The sequence below is a fragment of the Zea mays genome, chromosome 7 (genome assembly GCF_902167145.1).
Source record: "Zea mays cultivar B73 chromosome 7, Zm-B73-REFERENCE-NAM-5.0, whole genome shotgun sequence".
NCBI classification, from domain to species: Eukaryota; Viridiplantae; Streptophyta; class Magnoliopsida; order Poales; family Poaceae; genus Zea; species Zea mays.
In genome coordinates, this window is record NC_050102.1 from 178,093,876 (window position 1) to 178,104,081 (window position 10,206).

The 10,206-nt window shown below is 44.8% G+C and overlaps 2 protein-coding genes across 2 annotated transcripts; one reads left to right on the forward strand and one right to left on the reverse strand.

The window, feature by feature from the left end:
* Positions 1-506: 506 nt before the first annotated feature.
* On the reverse strand, positions 507-2,590 carry LOC103633485 (peroxidase 2-like). The gene is made up of 2 exons (XM_008655179.2): positions 1,571-2,590; positions 507-1,433 (listed from the first exon to the last, which is right to left on the reverse strand). Exons 1-2 carry the CDS (start codon positions 2,498-2,500, stop codon positions 681-683), a joined length of 1,683 nt encoding a protein of 560 aa, XP_008653401.1. The 5' UTR covers positions 2,501-2,590; the 3' UTR covers positions 507-680.
* Positions 2,591-6,362: 3,772 nt separating this feature from the next.
* Positions 6,363-8,047, forward strand: LOC103633486 (putative 1-phosphatidylinositol-3-phosphate 5-kinase FAB1D). The gene is made up of 2 exons (XM_035961172.1): positions 6,363-7,347; positions 7,435-8,047. Exon 1 carries the CDS (start codon positions 6,393-6,395, stop codon positions 6,990-6,992), a length of 600 nt encoding a protein of 199 aa, XP_035817065.1. The 5' UTR covers positions 6,363-6,392; the 3' UTR covers positions 6,993-7,347; positions 7,435-8,047.
* Positions 8,048-10,206: the final 2,159 nt, after the last annotated feature.

Here is a 10,206-nt window from a genome sequence, read left to right on the forward strand (position 1 = left end):
TATGTAGGTTGTATAACCATATCTAGACTTGAGAATCGTGCCTGAGACGTTCTCTTGTGTTTATTTTGCACTTACCCCCTTAAAATATGTGTCATTTATGTAAGTTGTACATGCCCTTATGCGATCAAGTTTGTTTAGGCTATTCCCAACACATTATTTCTTATCACGATACCCAAAGTTGACACATGACACATCATATATTACTAAATAAGATAAAATTGTCCCAATGTATAGCATCATGTGTTGTTTCATAACCTCACAAGACAATTAAATTTTAAATGTGTGCAAGAGTATGAATTGTGGACCATTTAGATGGTTCAGGTTTTGACGGTGTTTTGACCCGAGCTAGGGTGAATTAATGTTGTGTGTCTAATCCTGGATGGTGATGCAAGAATACACAAATCTTTATCCTGGTTTAGATAAGAGAAGACCCTACTTCTAGCACAGAATGAGATGAGATTTATATTATTTGCATCTAAGTGCTTGTAGTAGGAGATACAAGTCGGTTGGGTTGTATATAGCATGATTTAACGTAGTAGGGGAAAATTGTATACAGCATGTTGTCCAATCGTATATATGCATGCAAGTAACATGATTTAACGAACGTGGCATGCACGCATGTGCAGCTCATGCTATTGACCATGGCTTAAGGCCGGATCAGCAACCATCTGATTAGATAGTTAGTTGACCATCCAGCACTTGTCTCTGATCTCACCGTCGGTGCTGGTCTTGATTCCGACGCGGCCCATCTTCACCATCGCCGCCTTAAACTTGGTCTCCCACAGCCCCGGCGTGAACGCGTTGGCGGACACCATGTCCGCCGTCTGGTCCGACGCCAGCAGCGCGGCGTCCGACGCGAAGAGCACCTCGTGGTTGAGCACGTTCCTGTAGTACTGGCTGTCCAGGCCGCCGGGGGTCACCGAGTCCTGCGGCACCGTGGTGTCGCCGCCGCCGCCGCTGTTGCACTGCGTGGCCAGCGTGCCGGAGAGCGTGTCGTTCATGTCCGAGACGTGGGGCGGGAGGCGGTCGGAGAAGGAGGAGCAGTGGGAGCGGCCGACGGTGTGGGCGCCGGAGAGCGTCACCATGTCCTCGACGTCGAGCCCCTTGGCGGCGAACATCTCCTCGAGCCTCTCGAGGCTGGCGAACGGCGGCGGCAGGTTGGCGACGGCCTCGCTGTCGAGGGACACGCGGCCGTCGTGGCGGCCGGCCGGCATGTCGAAGCTGACCGCGCTGCCGCTGAGGATGCAGGTGGCGTCGCGGCCGGCGAAGGCGACGATGTCCGCGCACGAGACGACGCCGGGGCAGGCAGCCTCGAGCGCCGCCTTGGCCGCGTCGATCACATCGAAGCCGCGCAGGCTCAGGTTGGGTGCGCTGGCTCTCTCCGTCGGCTCGCTGGAGCCGGTCGTGTTCAGGAGAACAGAAGCGTCGCACCCCTGAATGACCGTCAAATCAGTACATGCATTATTCATGCAGCATATTCGTATCATTTGGTATGGTACCCGAGCCATTAACTGATAGTTAGCCCCCATTGAAGGTGAAGAGAAGATCGATCAGCCGCAATGGTAATTACCTGAACGAAGCAGTCATGGAAGAACAAACGAATGAGCCCCGCGCCCGTGCCACGATTGCTGTCTATGGCATTCGTCACAACCTCCCTCACAATAGTCTCCGCTCCAGAGCATGTATGCTTGTAGTAGCCGACACTAAGCCCTGACGAAGGAGCACTACTTGGGCTTGGGCTTAGGCTGGGAGGATAAGTGGGTGGGATTGAGATCGAACTAGATGGACTTGGGGTGGGGCTACCTGGTGGGCTATTGATCGATAGACTTGGACTTGGGCTAGGAGGATAAATGGGTGGTGTAGAGATTGAACTAGATGGACTTGTACTCGGAGCATAAATTGGTGGAGTCGAGATGGAAGAGCTTGGACTTGCACTCGGAGCATAAGTTGGTGGAGTCGAGATGGAGGGGCTTGGACTTGCACTTTGAGGATAAGTAGGCGAATTCGAGACCAAGGGATTTGTGCTTACACCTTGAGGATATGTTGGTGGACTCGAGATTGATGGATTCGAACTTCCACTTGGAGGATAAATTGGTGGACCTGAGATTAATGGGTTTGAGCTTCGACCACTTGGAGGATAAGTTGGTGAAATTGAGCTAGGGCTAGTGTTTGGAATAGGTTGAGAATTAGCTGGTGGATTTGAGATTGATGGACTTTGGCTTGGTGGATAGGAGATTGGACTTGGGATAGGTTGAGAATTAGTGGGTAATAATAGGCTTAGTTTAGGGCTTGGGCTAGGTGGAGTTATTGAGGTCGACGACGGGATCTGGCTTGGGGCATGATATGTTGGTGGACTTTGGTTTGGGCTAGTAGGAGTAGTAGCGGGTGGGCTTGTGCTCGGAGCATAACTGATCTTGCCCGCCACGGCCGCCCCCAGCAGCGCTAGCACTAGCAGGGTCATTGTTGGAACGACAACGGCAAGCTCCGGCGGCGGCGCCATGCATGGCTAGCTGCTCTCGCTCTCTCGGCCGGCTAGGCTAATAGTCGTTTTCCCTTGCACAAATCAGGTGTTTTGCTCGGGATTACGTACGCGCGCCCTGCCAATTTATAGTCGATCGCCCGCGCATGCAGCAGGAATCGAAGAAACGCGTCAGGAATGTCGCAACAGCAACAGCTAGCTAGCTCATGCATTGGTCTCAGGTCGGTCGAGGTTCTTCTGAAATCGCGGCCGGGATAGTAGTACTGTATTTTAGGCAGCCAGCTAGCTAGCTTTGCGTGTCGTTTGAGATGCAGATGAACGGCCGTCACAGCTAATCGTTTGCATTATTCCTGCAAGCTTACTTTGACCAATATTCGTGACTGATCAGACGACGTGATCGAGAAATACTCCTACTACCTGTACTCTGTCGCCGAAACCCTGTCGGTGATATATATACTGTGATACTCCATGTGTAAACATACGCCACATGTGGTTTCGGCCTTGACACCGACGTGATTGAGCGACGCGCATATATACATACATACATATGTTTTCGTGAAGTCAGACTATTAACTTGGCTTTAATTTATACTGACTTCTAATATATCTATAATATTTTTATCTCTATAGTTTATAGTTGCATTAGTCTAAAGGATATTTGGAATGACTCCGGATTCTAGCTCCAGCGTGGAGCTATAGTTTATAATATTAATTTAATTAGTTTTAAAAATATTTTTAATCTAAATGATAAACAAAATAACTTATATAAATGTTTTTTATATGGTTTATAGCTTCAGCTCCACAATTTTTAAAGCATTTAATGACCCGTTTTACTAACTTTACCAAATTTTTTGAAGTTGGAGTTGTTCCAAACAGAATCTAAATCTCTACTACTTATTAAGACAGTAAGGGTAGCCTGCCGTTCTGCGATCTCAGCCGTCCATTCTATCGTGTAAACAATCTCAGCCGTCCGATCCCGACGTCCGATCCCGCACAGCCATCAGGCACGCAGCGTCCCGGCCGCTTGCAAAAAACCCTAATCTCTAGCACCCTGCCGCTTGCCAGCCGCCAGCCATTAGGCACGCAGCGTCCCGGCCGCCCCCGCCGCTTGCCACCGCGGTCTCCAGTGTCCCCGCCGCTTGCCAGCCGCCAGCCGCGGTCTGCAGCGCCCCGGCCGCCGCTTGCCACCGCTTGCCAGCTTCCACCTATGGCCTCCAGCGTCCCCGCTGTTTGCCACCGAATCCGAGATCCTGCCCTCGTCCTTCATCCTTCTCCAATCTGCTCACCCCCTCCTCCGCACGAGGCGCAGCCGGCCCCGCTCGCGTCCCCCTCGCCTATACCCTGTCGCCCCACCGCCCATGCCTCAGCCACCCCCCCGTCTAGAGCCCAACCCTAGAGCACCCGTCGAACCCCACTGGCCCTAGCCCTGGCCCCGACGCCACCTCGCACCGCCGCATAGATGGAGTTGCTGGTGCCGGTGCCATGGCAGTCGGTGTCGACGCACCGCACAGATGGAGTCTCTGTGGGCGGTGATCGATTGAAGCTTGGCCAATTCTGCACCGGAGCGCTTCATCACCGCGTGGTCGTCTCTCATCGCAAACAGAGAACTACACTGCGTGGAGGCCGGTAATGAAACCCCCACCACTTCGCTCTCTGGTTCTCTATGCTTTGATCCGTCGGGCTAAGGGATTGGGGTTCTTAATCATCGGGTTTTGGTGCTCTAGCGAGACTCCACCGTGCAAGCCTGGGCACCACCGCGTCCGTCCGAGAGGTGGGGGAAGCTTCGGGCACTGTTGATCTCAGGAGGTTCGGCCACCGGAGAGGAGTTGGATAGGGAGCACTGGAATGGCCGCCGCCGCATAGGATGGAGCTGGATTCCTCCGGGCGCTGCTCGGTTGCTCCCTAGACGACAAAATCGAGCACGACGCCGATGAGGACACGCTGAGCCGGGAGACGCCGTAGCACAGCGCGTGGCACTTGCCGCCCTTGCCGTGCCGCATCATCCCCGCAGCGGCATGGCACTGGCCGCCTTTGCCGATCCTGTGTTCCTTGCTTTTTTCGTTTTCTTCTTTGCGCCCTTACCACCTGGGCCACCGTCTGCAGATTCGGAGGCATCGTACTGCAACGGATGCTTCCTCGAACTCTTCAACGCTTCGCTGAAGGACTGACCAGAGGCATCTGGATTGTTGGTGGCTGATGGCATGCCATACGCCCCCGTCTCTTTGTTGCTAATAACGTAGCCTTCATACCTTGGGCTACTGAGGCCAATCCTGATTCCATCTTATTCTCTATACAGTAAGATCATCAAAATTAAAAATATTGGTGTAAAGCAGACATAGCATTTCGTAGATAAATAGCAAGGTACTCCCTCCGTTTCTGATTAAATCAGTTCCTACACTTGCCTTAAGTCGAACTTCTTCGATGTTTGGCCAAATTTATAAAAGAAATTACAGATATGACACCAAAAGAACACAATATGAAAATATTGTTTATAGTGAATCTAATGATACTAAATTGATGTCTTTAATCTTAATGATATTTTCTATAAATACAGTCAAACTTTTAAAAAAAAGTTCTACTGCAGACAACTCTAGAAATTGATTTATTCAGAGACAGAGGGAGTAACAAGAAAAGTACTTCGGGTTGCCTGTTATTGTGCAACAAGTTGCGCACTAGCATTGTGCTCGTTCAAAATATCATAGAACATGCCTATAAGCCACCCACACTTCAAGTTTGTGATCTAGACAGTTTTAAGTTAGCAATTGACAACTTTGTTTTAAGTGAAGCAAATTCAGCTGACTTTTATATAAAACCTCAAAGTAACATTAACCAAAGTTTGAAAACATACCATCAAAGGATGCAAGTACTGCTTTCTTCATCCTAATCACTGACAGATCTGCAGAAACAGACTGAGATGTAGTACTATGTTGGGAGGAGAGGACAGTGGCGCTAGCAGGCAACTGGGGTGCACAAGAAGAGGACAGTGCACCATTGTAAAGCGAACAAAGGCAGGCAGGCGGGCGGGCGCCGCCTTTTGGTTCTCTGATTGTGCAAATTTTCAAGTCATTGGGAAAGACATGGTAGGAATAGCTACGTAGCTCGCTTTGGGATGTAGCCAGATCATGCTGTCCCCTTGCTAGCAGCAACTTGGCGTCTCCAATGTGCTGCAATCGCCTTTGATGCCCAATTCTCAATTGGGGATTAGCTACCTAATCAAGTTAAAAACGTGACTGGCTGAGTATTAAAAATCCTATGCGTCAATCATGTTTCGTAGTCACCGTTGCTTAGTGTGCCAACACATCATAATTACAACGACACGTGTCTGTGTGCTTTTAATCGGATGAGTGTAGAACTGAGCTTTTCAGTGAAGAGAGGATTTAGTACTGGATCCATCTAGCCTACAACCAGCTGTTTACAGTACTGGATAAAACCTGCGATTAGGCTCTTAGCAGCTCAAATGCCAACCTGCAAAGTGCTTAATCCTGCCTCAGAATTCAGGTTTCCTCAAAACAGCATGGGCAGTTGGCAAAGTGCTTAAGCTTAACCCTCTCTTTCAAATCTGCCCAACTAATTTCTCATGGTGTCGTGGGTTGTATTATCGCCTCGTTAATTATTTAATAATGGGATTCGCAGTTAATTAAATCATGGATAAACGTCCTGTCGTGTGTTAGTCTTGCGGATTGTAACCTTTCACTATCCCTTAGTTCAATTCATGGATAAATTTTTGTTTTAGGCTACTCTTTTGCTGTGTTACATTATTAAAAAAACAATTTGGTTTTGGTCCATTTCTGATATGAAAGTAGCCTCTTGCTGTTCTTATGCTTCCCCTAATATAACTTTTATTTTTTTTGAATAATTTCCCAGCTCTTTCAAACCAGTTCGCGATATGTCCAGGTGGTAATATTTTGTGCATAATGGAAGATGAGATATCCAGCATAATAGCTTGTGCTCTTGCCATATCTGATGAGCGCCACCATTTGATAGATTTAAAATTTGAGAACGGAATGGATTATTCCAAGGGAGAGTATGCTAAAGCAATAGAGAAATCTTTTAGTTTTCTGTCTGAAAGTTCTTTCAGCTCATCACCATGGTCATCTACAAATTTTGAAGCAAGCTTATCATCTCTGTCTTCATTTTCATCTGATGACTTTTCTGGTTATGATAGCTCATTTTTGTTGTCCCCAATGCATCCAGAAATGACTGTGAATGGGAAAGTAACTCTCAAAGACAAATATTCAGTTACTGTTGTATATGATAATCAATTCTTTGCACTCCGAAAAAAGTGTTGCCCATCCGAGCTTGCATATATTACTTCTTTAAGCCACTGCAAGAAGTGGAATGCTCAAGGTGGAAAGAGCAAGGCCTATTTTGCAAAGACGACGGATGACAGGTTCATCATTAAGCAAATCAATAAAACAGAGTTTGAGTCATTTATTAAATTTGCACCTGATTACTTTAAGCATGTTTACCATTCTCTGGACACTGGAAGCCAAACTTGTCTGCCAACATATTAGGAATCTATCAGGTAGCAGTTATATCACAAGCTCGAGTTGGATTCGTTTCGTTTTACTGTTTTCTTTTCCATGTGGACTAACTTGCCTGTTTCAGGTTAAGCAAATTAAGCATGGCAAAAAGGTAAAGATTTACTTGATGGTTATGGAAAATCTTCTCTTTGGCCACAATATTTCACGAATTTATGACCTCAAAGGTGCTATTTTTTCATGACGCTTCACTGACTCAAACGATCATGATACTGTTTACCTAGATCAAAATTATGTTGAGGACATGGGCTTTTCTCCAATCTATATTGGTGGAAGAACAAAGCATCTTTTGCAGCGTGCAATCTGGAATGACACGTCTTTCCTCACTGTAAGTATAAAGCACATATTGGACACAATTACTGGCAGCCAAGTTTTTCAATGATAACATTTGTGAACATAATTATTGTACTTGCAGTCGGTGAATGTTATGGACTATTCTCTACTTGTGGGAGTGGACAAAGAGAAGCATGAACTTGTGTTTGGCATCATTGATTATCTGAGGCAATATACTTGGGACAAACAACTGGAGACATGGGTGAAGACTTCTCTGGTAGTACCCAAAAATGTTTTACCAACTGTAATTTCCCCCAAGGAATTCAAAAAAAGGTTTAGGAAGTTCATGGCGAAGTACTTTTTGTCAGTTCCAGACACATGGAGTCTTGATAATCCGTCTAAGCCATGCAAATCCCTTGGTCAGAGCAATCGCAAGTTGGCGGAAGTCCAGATTGGTGATAACCTGTCAGAGCTCCCAAATGAAGTTGAGGGGTGTGCCTAATCATGTGCAGGATTTCCTGGCAGTTTTGTTGAACCCTATCTTGTTGTTGTTTGGCTATATTTCACTTTGTAAAATGGTGTACATAGGAGGACCTTGCGGTTTTTAGGCAAATTGTTGGGCAAGTGAGGTCCACATGACGTGTACCTATACAAATGTTCATTGTTAATTTCACAATTATTATAGTGAAATTAAGAATTCATATGATCATTTTTTTGGACCTACCACTTGTGAGACTGAAGCAGTCTATTCTTCACTTATGACTAACTGTCCAAGACCAAGATAGGCATTTCCTACCTCTATTGAAATTAGGTCAATTTGAGTATTATGTTGTACTATGTACCCCCCAGTGTATTGCTGGGATATGTAAAAGGTTTCATATAAATGTCTGCTCCCCTGACCTTGTTTGTTGCACGCAGCACAATACATATTTTGTGTTTGATGGATGTCCAGTTTCTGTATTGCTGCCCAGATGCACTTTTTTTGGTTCTGCACAATGTACAACCTTTTTCAGATCTCCTGGTATAGAACATATTGCAAGCTATTTTCTTTTGTAATCCGAGTTACATTGTTACTCAGAATGGGTAAGAATAAGTTACTTAGTTTGTTCAATATGCATTTATGCTCTAAAACCATTTTTATACATACTTATGCCTTTTTATTTTTTCAGATATCTTACCTCTTAATGATGTTCTACATCAGGCAGTACAGGCCTGTTGATGTGTCTACTGTTTGCACTTGTTCTATGTGCTAATTTATTGGTACACAGATATGCGTGGACCATTGCTAAGGTATTTTTTCCTAACAATTCATGACGAGTGCAAACTTCACTTACCAGTTCGGTACTTAATTATATGCTACTTTCCCTTTCTTGAGCCAAAGCACATTATCATCGAGGATAATGGGAGCTTGTATCATGATTTTTGCTTGACCAGATAACTGATAGCAATAACTTTTCTTCTGTCAGCTCAGTAGATTGACTGAATGTTAACCAGTATTTTGATTTTTCAGTTCAGTTTGAATTCATGATGAGCAGCTTATATTTTGGTCAAGGGATTTTGATTGCTGCTTTAAGAGGTGATCATTATTTTGGTGGAATTATATTGAACTTTTGTTGGTGGCATGCATCAATGGCTATTTATTTTTTAACACATATTGAATGTGGATTTTTGACGTCCTGGATCTGAACATGAAAGGTAGTATTCAACACATGACTCTGCCTTTGTGCACCTGACCCATACTTAACTGTTCTAAGAATTTGTGTAGATTCATTGAAGGCGATCAATGTTGAAGGCATGCTCATGTACCAGAGGTTGTTCAGTGCTCCCGCCCAAGCCGGTCTTTCTGCATTGTCACATCAACTTTTATAGCTTCATATGATTCATCGTACCAGCTGTTGAAGTGTTAAGTTACTTTTGTTTTGAGGGGAAGTATTGCAGATCGTTACAATGTTTCTACTCTTGTGAGAAGCCGAAATAGGAGTGCCATTGGATGGGTTCATAGCTATGACATCCATTGATGTTATTTTCTTTTTCTGCTCAAAGATGACTGCAATAGGCATTTATTATGGGCAACTTTATATTCAACATGATTAGTATTTTTTTTCAATTCACAAGTGTGGCACCATACATTTGTGCTAAAAGTTGAACATATTTTATAAATTAGTTCCATGGCATTTCTTAGCTTTTAAGTACTGCACTGTCCAAGCCCCTACTAAATTATTTTTTTGTAGGTCTTTACAATGGGCGCTTGATAATAAACTTTACCTCCTGCTGTATGGGAATGCTTACGAGCGATCTAGGTAGCATCTCAAAATATTATACAACTTCTCTTGATGTTTTTGTTACTCAGTTGTCCATGTAGTAGCAGTTCATTTGAAGTTCCTTCTTTTCTGCCTCAACTTTACATAATATTACATGTGTGTTTCCTCCAACACTAGAAAGTGAGCTGCTAATATGAAAGTAAGCAGGTTTTACTTGTATGTCATATCTTTGATCTTATATCAACTACATGTCCAGTTAACAACTGTGTGAGCTAAAACAATCATTTTATTAAACTTCTCTTTTGGAGGACTTGCAAATTTGTGTGTTCAGGATCACAAATTGATTATAAACCCTCTTCTCATAACAATATAACACACATTTTATATACAAGTTATCGTGATATTATAGGTTCCCGTTGCAACGCACGGGTACTTACCTAGTAACTAGCTTTAATCCGAAAAGAGACATAGTGGGCAAAGTCATCACTCCATGCATGCAGGCTCTCTAACGATGGTTTTAAACATATCTTCAACTCATTGGTGTTAACGAGAAAGTCGTCCAAGAAAAATGACGACCAGCGTCTTTCTAAGAACGATTAGTCTAAACCAATTTACACTGTACACTCTCTTAACCGTCAGTATAAACTAGTCTC